General features: G+C 36.1%; 1 protein-coding gene across 1 annotated transcript in view; it reads left to right on the top strand.

Moving 5' to 3' along the window:
• The window catches only part of GRM8 (glutamate metabotropic receptor 8), a gene marked incomplete at both ends in the record, with an annotated part of 315,726 nt that overhangs the window by 130,126 nt on the left and 161,478 nt on the right, over window positions 1-24,122 (top strand). Inside the window, 3 exons of the mRNA XM_082280316.1 lie at window positions 9,262-9,397; window positions 9,878-10,032; window positions 10,956-11,093. Of these exons, the coding sequence (XP_082136442.1) occupies window positions 9,262-9,397; window positions 9,878-10,032; window positions 10,956-11,093 (429 nt within the window). The remainder of the gene's footprint in view (window positions 1-9,261; window positions 9,398-9,877; window positions 10,033-10,955; window positions 11,094-24,122) is intronic.

The following is a 24,122-nucleotide window of genomic DNA, read 5'->3' as shown; positions in this document are numbered from 1 at the left end:
TACTTTCTGGGCATTAGATTTATCTATGAGATCCCCTGTCAGAAGTGATCCCTTCTTGATTTTCATTGCAATTTTGTGCACATGTTTTATGTTGAGAAAACCACAGAATTATCTTTTTCCAGTTTCAGAAAAAGAATTAGCTGACAGTTCTTTTTTGAGGCCATTTTTTTGAATTTCCAATTTGAGGCTTTTTTTGAATGTCACACTCAAGCTCTAACATCACGAGTCAAACTCAGACTTATCTTCATTAAAGTAATTCTTTATATGCAAACCATTTGGATAGTTCAAATTATGAGAAAATAAATATTGGATGAATAAGGGTAACCTAATCTAAATAAAACATACTTAATTTTAAGAATAATTTATTGATATTGAACTTTAGGGTTGCAGATATACATGAAGAAAGATAAAAATTGATTTTGCTACTTCAAGATAGCAAAAAGCAGATGGGATTTTTTTTTTTTTTTGAATACAAGAAAACTGTGATTATTTTAATACCACAAAGAAGAAAAATGTCTTTACTTCACAGAGCAGACCAAGAAGTTTCAGGATGAGAACATTAATTACAGCTGCTATTTTTCATAGAAGGCATGATTAAAAGTCGGGTTCCCTGCCCGTGTACAGCATTTCAGTTCAAAGGAGGTGACTGCAATCCCTGAACACCATGATAGCATTAAATAGCATGTAAGGGAGAAGTAGGATAGCAGCCTACAATTAAAGTCAGGCAACCCAGGACAACTTAACTGAAAAGTCTTTTATACCACTGGTAAAATATTTAAAATAAGCAAGATGGGGAATGGAATAAAAACTGATAAAGAGGCCTGCAGGGAGCAAAGTATCCTAAAAGAAGAAAGCCTATATTTATTTAGAAATAAATGTTTAAACAAAATTCCATCTTTCTTCTGGTGGATTTTTTTTTTCCTGCCTAAATGTTTTTATAAGGAATGCTATAAGCTCCTGTGTCATCTTCATGATCTAGGAACCACTGTGTATTGTGACTTGGGACCTACACTTGGAGGCAAACTGATGATTTTTATGCCTGACCCTCCTCTAACATTTCTTTGAATTGGCTGTTAGCATCTCAACTCCCCAGAATATCAAACTCAAATCTTTGCAACTAGTCAGGCCCACTAATATGGGGAATTGTAGAGAAATGGAGGAAAGAACTAGGGCCACATTCAAGCAAATTTACTTTTGGAAGAAAATGCTTTAGGTAACCACATGCCACGCTTTGAGTTCATGCTATTACTTTTATATAAGTCAGAACTGATGTTACTTTAAAAGCAAAATTTGAAACATATTTTAGAATGTATGAAATTTCTTTTCATAACCTAGGTTTCCTAGATCTTTAGAAAAGAAAAAAAACCCCCAAAATATAGAGGGTCTCCTTTTGTTGTTAAGGATGTACCTGGCATGTAGCCAGAAAACAGAAAATAGCAGTGTATTTCTTTTTTCACATTATGCCTCTACAAGTTCTAAATCTGCAAGTAGCAAGAACAATGTTTCCCCAGAGGGAAATATTTATACCCACTGTGATGATAAAAAGACATAGCTGTGAAAGCATTGCAACAGCTGACCAGTAAATTTAAGTGGAGGCCTATTTCAATTATATTGTTTTGGCCACAGATTGTTTTGAAGTTTGACTGGGCATCCCATATCCTTTCTGAAGTAACTATACAAGGAGTCATTGTGGAGAGGAAACATCCTCTCTCACAACCTCCCAGGATTCATACTTTTCAGAATTTTTTTGGGTGGCTAGGTGATTTTTACCCGTTCATTAACATCTCCACTACAGATTTTTCTTTTAGCCTCTCACATTCATGACTGTGAAAGTTGGCTGTCATTTACACAAATAGCACTAAAAATCAAAGGATAAAAATGTGTTGTTTGTAGGCTGTTTTTTTTTTTTTTTCAAATCTGAAAAAAAAAATCTGTAGGTTTGGAAATGGTGGGAATATTCTTTGCAGCTATTTTCTATCAGATGCTGGTGTTAACAGACTCTGAAGTGCTGCATTTGGAAATGTTTCTTCTGGGGGAAAAAAAAATGAAAGGAGAATATTTTACTTTTCAGAATGGAAGTACAAAATAGCAGATCTCTATTGCTTCATGTCACATTAGAAACTGACTCTGATGACTGAAGCCAGTAGCCAGTGGTCTCACATAGCAACAGAGCTGGTTTATTCTCTTCCTTTTATATCTTAGAATAACCATCTGCTTTGACCAGAGTGTAAGGATCTGTGTGAGCCCATGTGCTTGTGAAATATGCATGGCTGTATGCCTGTGAATACATGTAGGAATGTGAAAAACAGGTTCAAAAGGAATGGGTGAGTTGCATTTATGAGAATGTTGTGTGTTCATTCATGGTCTTGTTTAATGCTTTCTAATTTTTTTTTTTTCAAAAGAGTTAATAAATGTAAGACCAAACAATAAACCCTTTGCTAAAAAGCCTTTTCTAAAACACTATAATAAACAAGAGAAACCTTGATCTCCTAACTGCTGTTATTTTTGAGTAGAAAAGCTCATAATTTTACCTGACATGTTAGTGAAATGCATCACCAACCTGCTTGTGCAATAAAAATATTTTTGTCATAAATATTAAGGGATTTTGAGGAGATGCAGTTTTACTTAAGTAAAGGAAATAAAACACCAATATATGGGTTTGAAATGAAGAACATTTTTGTCTGTTCAAAGGTTATAACAAAATCTCTCATCCTCCATTATATTTAAGTGTATTGGATACTAAGTACCACTTTTGTCAATTCACAGTAAATTACTGTTTATATTACTTATTTTTTAAAATGATTTTCTTTCTGTTACCTTACATCAAAAAGTACTGCCACTATTGGCTGAAGAATGAACTGCCTTTGCAGAAGTAAGTCAGTGAGTTTAGTTTATTTCCATAGTGCAGTTAGTTTGTGACTTCCAACACTGGAATGGGATTTTATTTTAGCAGACTTGGCCATGAATAGCAGGCAAAATGCCATGACATTGGCATTGGTGGAAGAACAGAGCATGCTGAGTGCTCAGGTTCTTACTCATTAAGCTAAGCTACCCTGAAGTCCATATAGCAGTGTCAGTGAGAGTACCATTTCTTGGGGTAGTTAAGTAAAGGTAGCTCTGGAGGCTGCATTACATGGCTGCATTCAGACCTCCCAGCAACAGCTCTTTGGCATTAAGGAGACATTTAATTTTGAACAATTATTGCTTGAGAAATTCTATCTTCATCTTGTAATTATACCTTCCTAGGTGTCACTCCCTGTTGACTCATACGCTAGAAAATTATTCTTAAGGGAATCTAGGGACACTCAAGATTCCGTGGCAGGTTGGTTTTAGTTTAAATAATAATTGCTAAAAGTGACTGATTATCAACATCTGTAAAAGTCCCATGAAGAACAGTCACTTACCTTATTTTTCTTTAACAATCTGATTTCTTACCATCCAAGTTTGAGAACTCTTAATATAATGAACTCTCTGCTTAAAAAGAATGTCTTGATGGATTCACTAAGTGACAAAACTGTCCTGATTTTTGTCAACAGAACTCGAGTTTGGAGCATCTTGTAGTTTTAAGTCTCTTCAATAATCTTCATACTGATCTAGGTTCCTGGCCATTGGAACAGCCTTTCCGTATAACCGGGTCTAGATTTTCTGGACTTTCGATATAACCACTAGGACTAGAGGAGGAGGAGAAATGCAGTTGTGTGTTTTTCCTTATATTCTGTGTCATGTCATATTGTCAGAAGTGTGCAGTCTTCTATCACACAGAGGCTCTGTCTGCCTGCAGCAGCACCCCGTGGGTCTTGCAGGAGTTTCTTGCTGAGGCTTCTTCTTAGTTTCTGACGTGTTTCCCTACTTGGAATAAGAACTCATCTGCCTTCACGTATTTCTGTCATGCCTTTTGGAAACTTTCCACAGACTTACATTAAAATTTTGTTGACCTAGTGACCAGTGACATATAACTCATAGTAAAAAAAGGACATGTGTACTTGAAGGCAGCTGAGAATTCCTGCCAGGTAGGACTGGATCCCAGATGTGGCCTAGCTATTTGTCTTGAACTTTTTCAGGAACAATGCGATTTGTGATGAAGCTCTCATGAAATAATTGACTTGCAATGCTGTGTACTGAGTCAGGTGAGGGACACCTCCTTATGCTAACAAATAGGTAGTTGAAATGCATACCTTGATCCCTCCCCTGTTATAATGGTAAGGCTATTTATATTTATGTGGGGAAATAGTTTAGAGGGTAAACTGGTTCTTAGTGTATGATTGTGGTCCCAGCAGTGAACTGAAAACTGTCTTCAATTTTCTTGATAAAAAAACAATGACCATTCTTGTGTATCCTACTTAGCTGATCCATAATATAGGGCTGAATCCTACCTGGGGTGGGGGAAAATTCAGCCTTTGTATTTGCATTGAGCTTCATCATTCAGTCTTTTTTTCAGGAAATTAATTAATTTGTGCAAGTTTTCTACCAAGTCTACTTGCTATTTTCCAAATACACTTTCAACATCCGACACACAGCTTCATATAGTTGAGTATTTAACAGTTTACAATTAGCATGTCATCTTGTGACTTCAAAACCCACACAAGCAAAAATTAGTATTTATTATTATACATATTATTATGTTTACTTACCAAAATTATATGGGTATTACATATCCATATTTTTTCCATTTGTCTCATTATTTATCCACTGTACTGACAATATCTTCAAAATATCACTTTTTTGGTTTGGTTTGGTTTTGATTTGTTTGTTTGTTTGTTTAGTGATAACCTGTTTCCCACAAGCTGTGTTATACAGAGTACCTGTAAGCTAAGTAAGCCTAGCCTGGAAAAAAATTTTTAAGATGTGATTTTTATCTCAACAGAGATAAAAAACTTGTTGGTGTAAACCCAGTCTGGTTATGTCTCTGCTTTTAAAAGCACATGAGTTTCCAGCTGTAACCATGGTGCAGAGTGGCCGGACTGAGCCCCTTATCAGGAGTCAGGCAGCTCCTGCCATGAGCCTGATTTCCAGCTCCCACCTCCGCTCTCCTTGTTTTTATCATCCCTTTGCCCCAGGTGCTGGGTATGGCACTTCATAGCTGCTGGACAGAAGACAAATGGATACTTGTCACCACTGACACAAGGTAGTTCATATTAACTGTTTTATTCCTCCAATCAAGCTCTGGGCTGGCTGAGGACAACCTTGTCTTTACAAATCTGAAAACAGGTAAAAGAGGCTTAGCAGAATTTGGTGGTAAGACTTATCTTCCTCCACAGTAGCTGAAGAACTACTTTCCTTCAGTGCCCCCCTAATGTCTTTGAAATGTGTGATAGATGCAAACTCTTTATTTCATCTCCTGTGTCATATATGAGTTAGGGAATGGATACAATACCAGTGGGTACAATTACTGATTTCTGTTTGTAGTAGCTACCTGAAATGAGTCTGGCTGGCTGACTCCCTTCTTTATTGCAATAACAGCTTTTAGTTCAGTGCTCTCTGAAGCCTCATCATAGGTCCTTTTAATTGATGGGGCTTAAACGTATAATTTTCTTTTCAGTAAGAGGAAAGTTAGCTCTCATTTCCTTATACAAACGTTAGATTTATCATCATTTTAGCTCAGGGAAATTTAGACCTATGCGGTTTTTTTTAAGTACATCCCCAGACAATGAAGGATTTTAGAAACCAGCAACAGAGACAAGCAGTCATCATACCAAATCAGTCAGAAATGCTGACAGAGTGAAACACTATTTGTTCTTATAATTCAGAGCCATAAATTCTCTGGAGACCATAGATGTCTGAACCATCTGCCCTTTGGTACCTCTGCAGCAAATGGTAAATCCATTGGTATCACGTATGAGACATCTGTTCTCAGACCCTATTTTTTCGTAGTTTGGGGAAATCTCTCTTTTGTTCATGCTTCGTAAGATTAATCCTAACTACTAGCCTTAAACTTGTCCTTTAAGTACCTCTGCTACCTATTTTGGAGGAATAATTATTCTTTATTTAGTTTGCTGGCTGATAGGAATTGTTTCCCTAGCCACTTCTCTCTCTCTGTGTCTGGGCACTTAGCCCAGCCTGTAGATTTCAAAGGCAGCAGGGTGCCAAGAGGTTAGACACTGTAATGTTGTGAATACCTTTGTGGATCTAGCAATTCATCATTAGCTGAAAATTGATGTCCTGTTATTTGTTTGAGCAACAGTTGTATATGCAATATATAGGTAAGGATGTATACAGTGTTTTGTGTGTTAGAGATAGCCTACACAATTAATTATACATGTAGCAACAAGGCTGAAGTGCATTTTATTTTGTTCCTAGTAGTACTTAACACATTCTTCAATGCAGAGATGCCGAGATACACAGTACAGTCATGACTGAACTTGCTGCTGCAATGATGGAATGGTGTTTCTTCTACACTGTGTTCACTGAAAATAGCCATTTTAGATACTGCAGTTCTTCATTGCTTGATATCCATTTCACACAGATTGTAGATGGATGTATGTAGTTTATGATATATATGCATTTTGTAATATTTGCATTTGAGTTTTATATGGGTAGAATGATTTTTTTTCCTTAAGGGTCATTGCATGAATAGAAGTAGTTGAAAAATGCACTTACAAAATATACGAGGTAACAAACTATTCTTTTATATCATTTTTAGGATCTGTTTTACTTTTTGTGCTGAATGATTTTGGGGACAGTTGAGAGCTTGGCATTTTTTTTTCAAGTGTTTCTTTTCTTAACAGTGAATTACTGATTGTTGAATTTACAGGATATCTGCTGAATATTTCTCTTATATTTCAGCCCTGGTACTTGAGAAAGAAAGTAAAGGACTTTGAAGCGTCTATCACTATAGCCTAATATCAGTTTAGATAACCGATTAAAGTTTTTCACAGCAAAGTGTCCATTTTTTCATTACTGGATTTTCAAAAATACCTGGTAAATATGAGGATCATCAGCTATAAAGGCTTATTTGTTGTTATTGGCATATTAGTTGTCCATCATGGGGAGACAGGATATTCGTAAAAATAGGAAGAAATTTGTTACCATAAAAAGTTTCCATATTCCATTTTATAGCAGATAAAAGTAAATTATTTACGTTATATTTTTGCACTATTTATGGATGGTAAAGACCTATATACAAAAAGTTTTTGTTAGAAATGGCAGGTATTCTGGCTTGCAAATATTATTTCTTTTGTGTAAACCAGAGAAGAATTCAGGACAAGCCTGTGCTGTAGAATGAATTTCTCAATGAAATGAAATAATAATGTAACATCCCAAGTAATTGATGCATAACTGAAAAAGGTGATATGCTTGCCTGTGACTAAAACTGGGTGATGTAATTTGAAAGTTGTTATTTTTACACTGGCAGTTGATAATTTTGTGCTTCATTTATGCCATGTCTGAACTTGGTTCAAACTTAGGATCTGTGCAGAGAGCTATGGAAGCCAATGAGACTCTGCAAAGGCAGCACAAAATCTGATAATGAATTCGCACCATTTTTAAAATATTACATAGAATAGAATAGAACAGAATATTTCAGTTGGAAGTGACCTATGATGATCATGTAGTCCAACTGCCTGACCGAATCAAGGCTAACCAAAAAGTTAAAGCAGGTCATGAAGGGCATTGTCCAAGTACCTTTTAATCACTGACACATTTGGGGCAGCTTTGAACCATTCCTACTGATTTTTTGAGTAAAATAAAGAAAAATACCTTCAGAAATACCTTAATTTTGTGTCTTTGCTTAAAGATTAATTCATTAAGCTTAAGAAAGCTTACACAAGGGACCTTGATAACCATCACGTAGATCTACATGCCAGGCTTCACGTGGCTGGACCCTTGTTGTTCAAATCCTATCACTGAAGGTGTGCATCAACATAATTTGTGAAGTACTTTGGAAAAACAGAATTCTAACATTTTAATAGGACAGACAAGATGGATGAGAAAGTTGGAAAGCCTCCCCATATACAACACAGCCATCTAACTGTAACTTTAATTGACTAACTACATTTAATGCAAAGAAATGTATGTGCCTCAAATGATCTTATAAATCAGAAGATTAATACCAACATTCATTAAAAATAGAATATCTCTTTTAAAACTCATTAAAAATAGATCTCTTTTAAAACACATTCTTATTCACATTGAAAACAATCTTCAATGTAGAAGTATTTAGATGTAGAGATGCAAAATGTACGATTTTCTTGGCTTTGTCTAGTAACATGTCACTTTTTGTCAGAGCTAAATATCATCTTATCTTCTTAATTTTCTGGGTTTATTAATGATTAGTTTCCCCACAATAGGCTCTTATGCTTGGAATCACAACATTCAAGAATAAACATTGGTGGGTGTTAGATGTAGTTAGGAGAATCAGGCAATAGTTCTTAGAGAAAAAATAATTAAAATAAGCAAATCAGCAAACAGTCAGACCATCTATGCTATAGGAAGCTGGTAGCAATATAGACTCAGTGATTCAGGAAACAAGCTCAAGGAATTTTTCTCTTGCATGCTCAAACACAGAAAGCAGTGTTGTAATTGGGGAGTAGAGATTCCTGTGAACTGGTCTATGAAAGCTGATAGAACTCACTAACATTCTGTAGAAATTGGCCCTTTTTTCTTAACAGGTAAAATATAAAGATTTCAATTAGTACTGTCTGTCAGGAAGAAATATAAATGTAATCTCTGAGTTTGTGTTCATTTCCTGATTAGTAATTTAGAATATTCAATGACAACTTCTTAAATAATTAAGACAACTCAATTAAGAGTGTCATACTAACAATTAAAAGTCATCTGTGTGTATTTGTTCATAAGAGAATGTTGCAAATTCTCTGCTACAAACTCTCTGCTGACAAAGCAGAGGTGTGTGACAGTACCTGATACTGAAGAGCCACATAATGAACATAAGGTAACTGTAAGACTGTGGATCCATGGCTCAATGCAATGCTGGGTTGTCAGTTGGCATAGATTAGGTAGTTCTGCGGAACTCAGTCCAGTTGAGACAGAGAGTGGTGCTTGACAGTAGGCCACAGAAGGTTTTTTAAAAATGTATTTAAAATATAATGTAACAGGTAATTGTGTAATAGTCTTTAATGCAGCATTAAGTGTGTAAGTCTGTACAGAGCATATTTCAAAACACGTAGATAATGTTACTTTTGGCTCTGCTGTTGTATCTCAGATTAGCACCTTGCTTTCTCTGCTTGCCAGATTAGCTAAGAATTTTTTGAAATGTGGGTATTTACTGGGTTAAAATTCCTTTTTTATCCTTTTAATTTTTCCTAGGTGGTGTTTGCATTGCTCAGTCACTCAAAATCCCTCGGGAACCAAGACCAGGAGAATTTGAAAAGATCATTAAGCGCTTGTTGGAAACTCCAAATGCTCGAGCAGTGATCATGTTTGCGAACGAAGATGACATTAGGTGCCTGTTTCCTAATTTTGTGTTCTGAAGACGCTCCTCTTCACAAAGATACTTGGTTGGCTGGTGGAAAATAGACTAACAAAGAGGTTTCAGATTCAATCCTACATAAAATTCTTGGAAATCTGATGATAAGAAACTGAGTCATAGAATTATAGAGTATGCTGGTCCTTTATTCTCTGTAATTCTAGACTACCCCTAGCTCCTAAGAGTGCAGTGCCAATAGATTGTTATTTGGTGACCAAAAAGGAAGAAACCAATAAGAATGCTAGAAAAATATGGCTAAAAATAAAACAAATTAATTTCTATATTACTGTATCTTGAATTCATTACAGCTGTGGTTGAATATGCTTTAGAGTGTGAAAACTACATATTAATTAGTTAGTGTAAGATTACTTGCACATAACCAAAATAAATGCTGGGGTTTCTCAGGTTCTTTGTAAATGTGATTTGTTTACTTGGTCATTTGTTATTTGTTTGCAGGAGAGTACTGGAAGCAGCCAAAAAAGCTAATCAGTCTGGACATTTCCTCTGGATTGGCTCAGACAGCTGGGGGTCAAAAATTTCACCAGTCCAGCAGCAGGAGGAGATTGCGGAAGGAGCAGTAACCATTCTACCCAAAAGAACGTCCATAGATGGTAAGGACACAAGTGGCACAAACCTTTCATTTTCTGTCAAAGTCGAAGTCCTGTAGGTCTCTTTAAAAGTAATTAAAATATCACGTAGTCCTTGACTACTGGGAATTCAGGAAAAGCTTTCTGACCAAGTTACCTAAATTGGCCTGATCCAACAATAATTTAATACATCTGTTGAGATGAGGAGATGCTGAATCTGCAACTAGGCAATCTTTTAATTGTCTAATAATGATGACACTTGGGGTGGAGAGCTTCTTAACCACTGCCTGTTTATTCTTTGGGACAAATAAGGAGAGTATTGGATGGATGATAATGAATCAGATTATTCTCTGGGGAGGAGATTGATCTGTGTCCTGCTTTCCTCTCCTAAACTTGCTTTAAGAAGCCACTGCATTAAGAAAGATTCTGACTTGGTGGATGAAGTGGAAGTTGGTTTGAAGCACTTTATTCCTGTGAGGGTACTGGATATAGTAACACCTCTTAATGTCTGGGTAAGTGTGCTAAACTGGTAATTGATTAGGAAAAATAAGCACCACTGATGTTACATGGAGAATTTAGCCACAGGGAAATACTTGTAAGGAGCTAATCCAGATGAGATGTGTTAATCATGATTTCATTATGACTGCTGGATTGCAAGGGTAAGGCTGGTGATCATCAGGTTTAAGTAGGAATCTTTAGTTTCTCAACTGGTGGCATTAACTATATAAACAGAAGCAGAATTTTAGGTATCCTGGAGGTCCTCTTTTTCAACAAAGAGGTATTTTAAGTGGTCTTAAAATGAAATCTAATCCTTAGATGCTACTATGCTCATAAAATTGCTTCTGCCTTCTTGTTCTTGTATTTATAAAAAATCTGATATTGTCTTTAAATTACTGTTTTTATACCATATCGTATTTTAATGCTTCTTTCACTTCTCTTCAATGTAGGATTTGATAGATATTTTCGGAGCAGAACACTTGCTAACAATCGAAGAAATGTCTGGTTTGCAGAATTTTGGGAGGAGAATTTTGGATGCAAGTTAGGATCACATGGAAAAAGAAACAGCAATATCAAGAAATGCACAGGTAACTGTGAAAATAAAACATTATCTGTAAATTGTTTATAGGAGTGCAGGAAAGGAACTGCTTTCTTTTCATCAGTCTTCTGTTTCCCTTCAGTTCTCCAGTGCATACTGCTGAGTTGTAAGAAATGTGTGACATTTTTTCTTAAACCTGAAGAAAAAATTCATGGACAATGTATGAGAAATTTAGTAGTTAATTTGCACAAGTCCAATGATGGTACAGATTTTATTAAAGACCAGTGGCAGTGGTTCAATTCCATTTATGTTTTCAACGACCTCCTCTCTCACCCCATCTGTAGTTGTCAATAAGATTTCTTTTAGCAAGTGTGTGCATCATGGTAATTCTCATATTGTTAACCCTGAAGTATATACAGTGAAAATTAAATTTCTGTTTAAACTATTGAGGTCTTGATGGTAGGTCAATCTTGAACTCCTTATTTAGTTTACAAACTGTGTTTGAGGATGAAGGAAAAAGCAAATCAATGTGTTCTTATTACTTGTCCCCATGCGTAAAAGAAGGATTCTATATCATATTATTATAACACTGAAAGCCTCTATACAGTTTTAGCAAAAACTTGAAGTAATTGTCACTAGTTTTGCAAACCTGCTTGCCCAGGCATCATACCCAGATGCAATTGTCACAACAGCTAATACAGCAGACACATCAGCAGCTAACTTTCATCTTCTCTATGAGATGTTTTCTCGCTGTTACTTGAAAAGTTTATTATAAGAGTGTTATTTTCTGTGACTACAGCAGATTGCTTATGTTACTTTTTGTGTAAACACTTTTACATAATGTCAGGACTACTTGTGTCATTTCCTTAATTGCTGCCACCACTCCCAGCATTACTGGTTGTGACCACCATCTCTGTGAGCAGTGCCAGCAGCAGTACACAATTTTGCTGTACTACATACATAAGTGGTCTGTGATGTGCATTGATTTTTCTGGTGGTCTCTTCTGTCACCAAATAATATTTTTCCCATGAAACATGAACTTTTTTGTTCACATGCTGTCCCAAGATTTCTGGCTGCTTGCTGACAACTTTCATCCAGCCTTTGTTATAGGGGTGCTCTTCCAAACTTTCTGCACACCAGCACCCCACTTCTCCTGAGCTTGTCAGACAGAAACACTGTGAAGTCTCCAAGAACATGCATTCCTGCATGGTCCTTTCTGGACCATCAGATTTACTGTATGTGTATTGTGCCATCACTTCAAACACTTACTGCACTGGGCTTCACAAGGCACAGATACAACTCACACAGAAATATCGGAGCCATGCATTCACTCTCATTTCAGCAATGCCTTTTCTTCAGCCTTTTACCACATATTAGACACACAAAAAAGGGTAATATTCAGTTCCTCACTGAGCTAAATGATAGCTCATTACTCTAATCCTTTACTCCTTGGCCTTGATTCATATAACAGCAAGTCACGGTTAGATAGCTACCCACCTCTGGAAAGGGATTATTTTGTTATTACTATTTTAAGTGGAAAATAGATGGGTTTTCTAAGTTCTTCAGGTGGAATGACTGGTGTATGTATTGTACTTTGGGAAGCTCTAAATGTTTCCACAGACGGTTTTATGACTTGTCTCAGCCTCATCACATCTGTCAATTGAATTACCAAGTGAAAAGTAGTGTATGAAATGCATAGGCTGTATCTTGATCCAAAATAATTTCTAATTTGAAACAGATTTCTGTATATTTTGTGAAACAAAATTATGGTATGTTCTCTGAACCTGAAAGTAGAAAGAAAACATACTTTCTGTGCCCAGAAAGTTAACATGGTATCAGGTGATGAGACAAAGAAATGGGTGTCCTCATATAATGGTTGCACATGCATTTTCACCAGCAGGGGAAAAAACAATTAATTCTTCTGCAAAGTACCTATGAGTGATAGGACTCTTGACTAAAACCACTTAAAAGTGGCTTGCCACAACAGAAAAAGTCTCCACTTGAACAGCAGCAGAATGACACAAATTGGCAATTCATCATGATCCCTATGCTCATCTAACTCAAATTTAAAGGACTGGGTAACAAAAGTACCCAAAATATGTTCATTTTAACTAAACTGAATCAAGAGGTGGTGGTGGTGGTGGTAAGTTCAAAATAAACCTCCTTTGATTTAAGGAAAATGATAGGTGGAGAATGGGGGAATGACCCTCAGCCCAGCTTAGATTCAGAGAATTACGAATGGTATCTTGACATACCCCAGTTCATTTGACAGGGCCTCTTGAGCACAAAAAAGAGGCAGTAATGAAATCCTGTCTGGTTCTTCATACCACAGCCCTCAAAACAGAGGACTGTGTACTATGATCTTCTATGTCTGCTAAAAATTAAAGAATATCCCACCCATGAATTTATCTTTCCCTTGAGAGGCCAAAGGCATTACCTCATGGCCAAGTCTTCTCTGAAACAATGGTGGTAAAGGACAAAAATGAATGAATCCCCAAATTTCAATTAGAATATAAGAGTTGTTACATTTAATTGTTTATAACTTAATATTGAAAACCTTGAACCTCGGCCTATCCCCACTGCCGTATTTCCTTCCAGTGGGTTTTCTCTGATATTTTATGTGTAGTTTTTCAGTCCTAATTTTCAGCTCAATTCTTAAAAGGCACATGCAGGTGACCAAGCAGGTTGTCCAGAGAGGTTTGGGAGTCTCCCTCACTGGAGATATTCAAGAACTGTCTGGATGCAGTCCTGTACCCTGTGCTCTGGGATGACCTTGCTTGAGCAGGGACATTGGACCAGATGACCTGATGTAGTCCCTTCCAACCTGACCCGTTCTGTGATTATCTGATTCTTTATTCCCATCTCTAGTTGAGAACTTGAAAGCTGACCTTAAAACCACAATTTATTCTGATTTTCCTGTACTTTTGTTTGGGCACGGCAGAAAATAAGATTCTCTTTGTGTTTTGCCCACGAGTCCAATTTGTCTATCATGTCACTGTCTCTTTAAGTATTCAAAAGGTGTCTGGATGTGGCACTTTGGGATATGGTTTAGGGGTGATTATGATGGTGTCAGGTTGGCAGTTGGTCTAGGTGATCCTGAAGGTCTCTTCCAACCTTGATGATTCTGTGATTCTTGATATTATGATGTCAGTAGACAGTAGTACACTGAAAGCAATTCAAAAGCTTGAGATACAGTCACAATCTGAAAATCTCTTTCTCCAATGATATTAAAAGGCAAATTGATAGGTATAAAGTTTTCTCAAGCTTGAGATGTGTTTTATTACACCTTCCTGTTTATCTTACTTAGGAAGTACTTGAATCTTTTTCTCATATAACATTTGTAATTCCCAACAACAACAAAACTGTCATCCCTGTTCTCTATTTAGTCAAGTTATTCATAGCTTTAAATTTTTGCTACCTGCAGTGAGGATGCTACTAATATAATCCAATTTCAAGCATTTTTTCCCCCTATGAATATACAAGAAAATACTTAATAGTGAAAAACCTTTCTCTCTTTTCTTTCCCATGTAAAATCAACAGTCTTTTAAGCACTGGAAGTCTGAAAGGAATTTATCTTCCTTTAAGTTTAAGAATTACACAAGGGCATAAGCCTTCTTACCTTCTTCTGTTCTTCTACATTACTGACTATTGCAGCCTACTGTTGTAATAACTTGAATACTTTATTTGAATTTTAAAATCCTGTTTATTTGTGGTTGCTGTTGATTCTTATTCATAAAAGAATTTGTTTTCTGGAGATGCATAAAGTAGTAAGTTTCTTTTGAATTTGTCTGTTTGTTTGTTCTCTGATTTTTGCCATTTACAGAAAGCAATGATTCACCTAAACTTTGAAAAAGTAATTTTTTTGCCACTATTGATTTGAAGCTAGCTCTGTGTGTTTCTGAATGTGAACGTCCATTGATCAAATCCTCAATATTAGAATATTTTATTGAAAAATATTAGAGATTTTTTTGTTCTGACTTTCCTGGAATTAAAAATACATAAAATTGGGCCATTAACTTAGTTGTCGCAATGACCGCCACTGACCACTGCCCAGGCTAGCTCCTGCGGTGTGCGACAGGAGTGGGGAGCAGCTGGAGGCTCTTGGCTTTAAAGCTGCTCCTCAGGAGTTCAGCTCTGCCCAGGGGAGCTGAAGCTCCAGGCACAGTGGCTGTCAGCAGTCCCAACGAGGGAGAGGCTAAAAAGTAGCAAGGAGGCTCACCACACGGGATAATCCAACTTTACTGGAAGGAACTCCCAGGAGACAAGCCTCCATCAGCTCCAGGGAACCTCTTATAAAGGGAGGTGTTACAATGGGGATGGCTTGAGTGGGGACCAATAGAAATCTCTAAGGGAGGGATATGGACGAGGATAGACATTTCCTTGGGCCAATAGCCCCAAGGGGAGGAGGGAAAGGGATCACATGCCCCAATGGGGGCCTCGAGGTTTAGGGGATTTCCAAAGGGGGAGGTATCTAGAGGGGTAGGGTCTCGGGGGATTGATGGGGACCATAGAAGGGTAAATTGGGAGGTTTCAGATGATGGACACTGGACCTTCGGGAACAACAGGAGGGGTTTGGGTGATTGATAGGGAAAGAGCCAGAACAAGGGGAGGAGAGCAACCATGTAGGGAGCACCGGGGGATAGGCTTGGGTCTGGGGGAAACCAACTGGGAATAGGAGTGGGGAAGGTAGGGATGAACCATTGGGGTACAGAAAACTTATATAAAAATACAATAAAGGTATTGCATCACCACACTTAGTAAGCATGAAACAATAATTCAATGACTACCCTTAAACTATTTTACTTGGGAAAGGAGAAACACATTTGCAGAGAAAGCTCATTTGTCTTACTACAACAAAATTGAAAAGAAAGGAGCACTACCAAGATTAAACCATATGTAGAGGTTACAAGAAGCCTTACTTCACATACTTATTTAAGGTGTAGGTTTTCTGCATTCAATAAAAACATATTCAGTGAGACATGAACCTTTCAGAGATCATCAGCAGTCTTTCTCTAGCACTGGGTTCTCTGTGGGGAGGAGAAGTGAGGAGATGGAAAGGTTTTCACTCATCCCTGTGCCCCAGCAGAAAACTGTAAAGGCAGAGACAGTAATCATTCAACTTTGATTCCTATTGATTCTTCAAGAGGAAGGGCTTGTATGGTGGTTGCAGGAGATGGCAGAGACTCTATGCCTCCTGCTCTACTTTAAATTTAACATCCTGGAGAATTTTCCCACACAGCTTCCCAGTTGACTCTACTGGGAAGAAACTGATCGGTGGGCCAGTTTTTGGTAGTTGAAGATTTAGCATTACTTTGAAATACTGTGGACTGACCAGACTTATCTCTGGCATTTTGTTCTTAGCTCTGACTCTTGGTTGTTGAGCTATTACTTGTCAGTCCCACCTTAATGTAGATTTCTAGATCTTGTCTTTCTTAAGAAGCCTACAAAAGGATGAATTCAAATATTAGAAAATCAAACAAAGATATTGCAGAATACTCTTTTAGTAACGGCATTGAATAGAGGTGCTGACAATATACATCACTCTTTCAGAAAAGCAAAACAGTGATAGTAAAAGAAAGCAGCATTAATGATGAAGTGTAAAGAGAGAAGGGCAAGAATTAAATGAAATCTACTTAGATTTGCTTCAATTAACCTCACAGACTGCTAATATTTGATTTCAATTTAACAAAAATTTCTGAAGTCCTCTTTTTTTATTTGTATGTATATGTTTGTGTGTGCCTATACAAGTAGATACAGGTTTGTGTTTGTATGCATAAGCAGATAGAAATGTAACATGCAATGAAGTTGCTTACTATATCATGTGTTAATGGGAAAAATCATAGCCTCAACTTCAAATCTGACATAAGAAGGCAGTTCCATTGAGATTTGTTCTGGATTTTGCCCATAGAATCCCTTGAAGGCATACATTATGGTCTTTGCACAGCAAAATGGGGTCCTTTAATAAAATATCAATGTAATGTGTCACTTTCATAAAACCTCAACAAAAACGTTAATAAAAAATCTTCATGTACATCCCCACAGAAGGAGTCTTCCTCCTGTTTTGTATGGTTAGAATTCTAATTACTCTGCAAACCTAATCAGCCTTTAACTGCCTATAATGACTGACTGTGCTGCTAAAAATAAAGATGGAAGAGTTTCTGAAAGTTTAGAGACCTGTGTCAATTAGCCTAATTTCAATTTGCTCTATCAAAATGAGCTGTTTGCTTCACTGAAAAAACATCACGGTGCAGTATAATAGAAACCATGAAAACCTAGGAACCTTGCAAGGACACTATTTAATTATTTTCTTAACTAACCTCTTTGAAATTACAATTTTCTCTAAAAGTATTAATACAAAGAAGTAAATTTACTCATGTGTGTATGCAGTCACATTCTGAAAAATTTATAGGACAAATTGAAAACCAGAATGTGAATCTTTTAGAAGTAAAATGACTTGCTACTTAGTTTGAATAATGGTTCCTTTACCATCAAATCACTCCTAAAGTAGTTTTTTTTCTTGATGAGACCTACAGAAAATTAAGAAAACTGGCATAGGTGCAGTTGAGATACATGCATTAAACACAATTCTCAAAAGTCACTAAGGCTCAGGAGGGACTCTAAAAGAATACACAGAAATAGCTGTTGCTCTCCCTCTTTGTGATTTATGAGTTGTGACTGGCATGTTTAGGTATAAGATTAGAAAGGGCAATTCTTATTATTTTTGTTCTTTTGCTGTTGCTTGCCATTTCTTGATTCCCATTTGAAAAGTATCTGCTGAACAAATCACAAAATAATTTTTGACATTTTATTTCTATTTCTGAAATGTCTTTTTCTGTTTTGTGTAAGTACAGTAATTGCACATAAAAATCACAGTAGTCAGATTTGCAGCATAAGCAGGAGCCAAGTTGACCATTGAATCTTTGTTACCCATCACATCAATTGGACCCAAAAGACTTTGAGGGAATATGGAGTGACTTGCAACATAAACTGTTATGCAAAAGTTCCCACAAAACTGTCTATTCTCTATTAGTTAGTACTTGATTTACAGGATATAAGCAATCAAATAAAAAATATGAGAACAAGGGCAAAGCAAACGGTTTATCTTTCTATTGTGATCTCTTTACTGATTAATTACTGATTAAATATGTTTGATATTAAAATATATTTGAACTTATTTTGATGTTAGATGCCACCAATACCAGAAGTAAAACTATATTTTTAATAATTATAGGAATTTTATAATACAATTTCTAAGGGTAAACTAAGTTATTTTATCATTTCATCAAGTAGTATTGGAAGTACCTAGGATTACTTTTATATCATGAACATTTTGGATACATTGAATAATTATTCACTCATGAAATGTCCCTGATTTATAAGTAATTGCTCATCTTTTGTGGAAGGAAGTTCAGACTGGTCACCTGTAAACAGATGTAGATGCTTTTAAATCTACCAACTAGAATTTTATTGCACAAGGAGTCCTTGCAAAATCAATGGACAGACACAATGAACTTTAGTATAATTCAGTGTAGGAAAGGAGGTCAGAATTTGTCTTTCCATGGTCAAATGTAGTGATTAAATGTACCAATTATAGTTTAGTATTTCCAGAATGTTATTTGTATCCAATATTTGAGGTAGGTGTTTTTGTATGAAGGGTTCTTATGAAAGGTTGGGTAGAAACACAAGTGTCCTTAATTTGTGTTAAAATCAGGGTACAGGGGAGGAAAGGTACATTTGTTATACTGAGCTTACATGGCTTTAACTGCATGACTAGGCATAATGATTTGGACTCTGGACTAATGCATGTTTAGGGCTTGCAGGCTTGCACTTGGATGGAGCTCATGAGAAAGGATTTACTTAATTCTCCAACTTCTGGCAGGCCACCTCCATATGTCTCAGTAAACTGCTTAGACTGGTGTGACTTACCCTGTGAGGATGCCCATCTCTCTTTACGGATTGCAAATAGACCCAGATGACTAAATTGGATCAGGTGTTCCACTTTTAGATTGCTCAAACCAAGTGAAATGATTCCCATTCAATGCACTGATCATCAGCTTCTCAACAAAGCAATCTTCCTTCCCAGTTCCTGTAAGATCCCAGTGATAATTCTAATATTTGTTTGTATTAATTATGATTGTATTACTTAAATGTTTAGAGATAATTTAGCATTCTTACAGGTGCTTTCACACATAGAAACAGAAGGGCAGTCAATACATGACAGCCCTCTGTACAGAAATAATCAGAAAATATTCCTCAGATCTGAGTATGTGACCATTTGCTTATTGATAATATCATAGATTTTGAGGATGTAATATCCTTTGGAATTATGCAAAAATATTTTAAAATGACTTGTAGTAAAAGATTTATATTTCTGTTTTACATTTAGATTTTGTTTAAAAATTAAATATTTAATTATTCTGGCTGAAATCCTTTTATACTATGAAGAGATGATACCAGGAGACAGAGAAATTAAAGTTTTAAAATCTTTGATGAATCTACATAATATTTGTGATCTGTCACTCAGACAAACACAGCTGATGTTGTGATCTCACATACCCTGTGGAAAATAAGTTACTTTCAGTTTATTAAAGCAATACCGTGGAATGAGGTGTTTTTCCTTTGGTGGCATCTTTGGTCGTATCAGTAGACAATGGGTGTTTAATGCTCTGGGGTTTTCTACTCTGACTTCAGCATTTACTGAAGTTTTGGCAGCCAAGAATGGTCTTGTTTGACTTGTTACTGTGTTAAAATGTAAAGTAGTGAAAGGGAAAGTCTCTGCAGTACATACATTCCACCTGACCCCACAAAATAAGAAGATCCAAATGCCTTCAAAAACTCTTCAGTCATAGGGCAGGTGGTGTGCTGAGGTCATGCTGTTCAGGGTCCCCTTGCTTCCAATCTGTTCTTTACTTTTCCATGTGCTTGAATATAATATATTTGGGCCAGAGATTGCATTTTTCAGATTTTGTTTTTGAACAGTCTTTTCTATTCTTTCAAACAAAGAAGAAAAATGAGGGGGCATTTGCATGTCATAAACCTGTTTGTAGGAGTCCAGTGGAATTTAAGTGCCACTTAAGCATTGCTTGGCTCAGACAATAAGGGCACTTTTTCACTCAGTGCTAGATTCTGACAATTGGTAGACTTTTTCCTGAGCCATACTCTAGAAAGAACAGTTCTTCAAAGACTCTCAGGTAGATCAACATATATTCCCTCATCTTGAAATGAACAAATAGTTTCCAGCAACAGAAGCACTTCAAGGTAACTTTTTAAATTGACTGTGGCTTTTGAAACTACAGCAAAAAAGAAACAAATTCATTTTATGCCTTTTAAATTTTGAAAAATTGACCAGATCTCTAAAAGTGGTAGTTTTAAGAGCATTGTAAGTGCTGGGTTAGAGAGCAATAGAATAATCTCTGCAATTTGCAGAACTGCCGTGAATATGTTGGAATCACAGAATTGTTATGGTTGGAAAAGATCACCAAGATCTTTGAGTCCAACCTTTGACCAAACACCACCATGTCCAGTTGTTTCAATTTCAGAAATGACATTTTATATTACATGTAAAATCTGAAATTTTTTAAGGTCACTTCCCATTTTAACTGAAATGTTTTTACCCATTCCACTGTGAAATTATCTTACATGTAGTTTATGATGATAATAGAGAAGACAGGGTTTGAAACACCAGACCAAAGATTTTGCAACTTAGTTTCATAGGATAAAATACAAAGGATATATAGCGGCCAGATCTTCAATGCTGTACATGAGTGTTGCTTTATTGACATGAAGAGTTACGGGATTTGAGAGGATATGGACCCCCAAATGAGAGTAATAACTTGATTCTTTGTGGACTCAAAGCGGTCAGTAATCAAAGGCTGAGTAGGATAAGAAAAGCTTTAAAGGAATGATCAGAAGGAAAGCTACATTGCTTTTCACTTCAGAAGCCAAGAGTTAGATCTTATGAGGAGGGTGAAAATAAACAGAGTTTTGTAGTGAAGTTGAACAGAACCTTGAAATTGAGACAAGGAGTTTGAACATCCTATGAAAAGGGTAACCAAACAAGAATTTGATCTCAACAATACTAAATTCTGAAATTTTCTAGTATCAGTGAATGCAAAATTGTTTGTGAGAGCAGACGGCAGTGCATATTACTCTTTGAAATCTCTTTTGGTCTGCTGTTATGTGATTCTGTTTTCCACAGTGTATATACATATATATATATTTATTTTTTTCTCATTTAACATGAATCACTCTTCTGAAAAAAAGAATTTAAACTATTTGTAACCTCCTTCACTGTAGTATTGAATCATGTTGGCTTTTGCTTTTTGAGCCTTTAACATCAATGCTTTATGTTTACTTCCAGTAATATATGTGACAATAAAAAAAAAGAAAGTGTGTATTTAGAATGTGAATGCTGGTTTTACAACCTTCCTCACTTTTTTACAGTGCTCCTTAGATAATAATTTTTAAAAATCCTGTACTAATTATTTTCTTGGTTTATATATTTATTTTTTATTCAATTTTAGAATAGTGTATCTGAGCGTATATTGGTTGTGATTACAAAGGTGATCTTTTTTAATCCTATCTCAAACTGGGTCTAGTGCATTCATCCACATAAGGACCAGCATCCTTTCTCTTCTTGGGCTTCTCTGTTCTTGTTGGTCATTTACAATATCTCTGGCTGATGCTTAATTATGATATTTACTTATCTGAAATATGGCTATGTGAAATTTCAAATGATCATGTTTTCATGATGTTCAAGTCCGTAGTAAATCTTTTATAAACTATGTACATTTTGCTATGGCTCAGTTTATTGATTCATTTATCAATAAGTTTATGAATATTTTTGTTTTGTTTTCCAAAGTAATTTTTTTAAAAGTTTTTAGTGCCAGTTTAAATTAATTCTTATTTCAGAGTGAGGAGTTAATTACATTATGATCAAGCATTTCAGGTGTAATTATGCATTCAAATAAATTGCTGTGCAATATTTAGAAATACAGCTCCACTCATGCAAGGTAGGCTGTATGGGGGCCACTTAGGCATCTGTGCAGGCCTGCACTGAACTCAGTAGCATTTCACAGCTGAAGGATCTTATGAATGATTATGACTACCTGAGGAGTGTCTTAAATATATTTTCTACTCATGTAGAAATGTTCCATAGCCAGTTCCACAAGGAAATAGTAATTTTAAGTGCTTGTACTTTGTGTTCTTATGATACCTCCCTAGAGAACAGGGAGTTATTGGAAAAAATGTGTTATTAATACTTTTCATTGGTCATATGTTTGTCAACTTCATATGTGATTGACTTTCTGATCAAATGATGATGATATAGCCCTATTCCTTGGGTTTTGACGTTCATACAGATCTACTCTCTTGAGCATTCAATTTTTAAATATTAACATGGTTAGCAGCATGCTTGTATATATGTCTCAGTATGCATTAATCTCCTGTATAAAATCTCCCTTCCCTTAAGTCCACTGTCGTCCCTATCTGTATGCAGGTCTACAGAGGATGCTTTTGGAGCAAAATCTTCTGCCTTTCCCAGCCCCCTCTCCTGTCTCTAATCTTTGTGTTACTGATCTTCAATCCACGTTAGAAAGTCTAAGTGAGAGGTGAAGGACTGAGGAAATTATTAAGACTAATAGCAGGCAGCCTGGAGTAAGGGAACCTGATGCTGTGGGAGCTGGGCCTTGGGGCTGGACCTCTTAGTGTTGGCAAGTGCTTTCAGGCCACAGGAGAACTGTTCCCTGTCCCCTCTCCCTCGTTCCTAGTCTTAGGTGAAGGGAAGCATTTACAGTGACTGCTGTTACACATTAAGAACCTATTTTGGAAAATGGGAAAAATGTTATAAGTGTCAAAACCTTTATTCTTAATTTATTATTCAGGAACTCCTCTTGAGAAGCAGAACTGCAAAGAAGATCAATCTTCTATTTTAAAAAGGATTTTGACATTTGGAATTGAAATTAAACCAATCCATTTTACAATTCAAAGCAAAAAAGAATTAAACTTTATCCCATTCCAATGAAAATACTATAATGTGTTTTCTAGCATAGAAATCAAATGCATGTAACCAAGAGTTTCAAACTGGTTCAGTTCTAAAATGCGACAGTTCCATTTTCAACATAGTCCTGGTTTTCTCTGCTTTTTTCCTTGCAAACCAAAATGTTGCAAAGTATTTTAGAAAGCATATTTATTGTGATGGAACTACATTCTATAGTGAAGTGTAACTCTGTAACAAAGCCTCCCTGTGAGTCTATAGCTTAAGATGACGACAAAAATGTATGATTTGGGACCCAGGAAAAAAAAATTGTTATCAGAGAAGAGTATAATATTTTATTGTGTACAGTACATGCATGAACAGTAAATATTTATCTAGCACACAGTTGATGGAGACAATAATGACTGTGTGCATGAATGACATGCTGATTATGATGAATCACACAGATAAAAACATTGACAATGGTGTCTAGTAGTTTTCCATGTCTCTGGACATGGATTTACCCTTCTATGGGTCTATTTTTCAGAAGAAACTATCTAAATTAGGCATTTCACCTCTTCCTCAAAATCAAAGATATGATTGTAGCAGTAGAGTGTCATGTGAGAGCTGGGTAAACTCACCACATAGTTATGTGTTTCCTGAAACCCAGCTATGTCAATTCCTACAAGACAGTGAAACTCTGTGAAGAATGCAAGTTTAATGCTCTTGTAGAACTATTTTATTTTAAACATTTCCAAAAATTGGAGCATTTATGCCTCCTCTTTTATGGCCTATTGTCCCTGGAAAAAAACAGGATGAAAACTTTAATGAATTTCTGCACTTGTATCACAGGGATAGGTTATTCAGCTTTTTTAAAGACTAATTTTTGGCAATATGATGACATCCGAAATGGAGTATATTTGGTTCCTAATGAGTTATTGTTCAAGAAAGATGTGATTTCCTTGGTTTGTTTTTAATTCAAAGTACATTGGTAATTGTGGGAATCTCATCTTTAACACAAGCTTTCCTCGTTCAGAAGATTTCTTAATGTCCTCCCTTATTTGTGGGGACTATTGTGTCCAAAGATTCATAGAATAGTTAAGG

The sequence above is a fragment of the Coloeus monedula genome (assembly GCF_965178545.1).
Source record: "Coloeus monedula genome assembly, chromosome: 4".
NCBI classification, from domain to species: Eukaryota; Metazoa; Chordata; class Aves; order Passeriformes; family Corvidae; genus Coloeus; species Coloeus monedula.
Note: the sequence above shows the minus strand (reverse complement) of the source record. Positions and strands in the feature narration are given on the sequence as shown.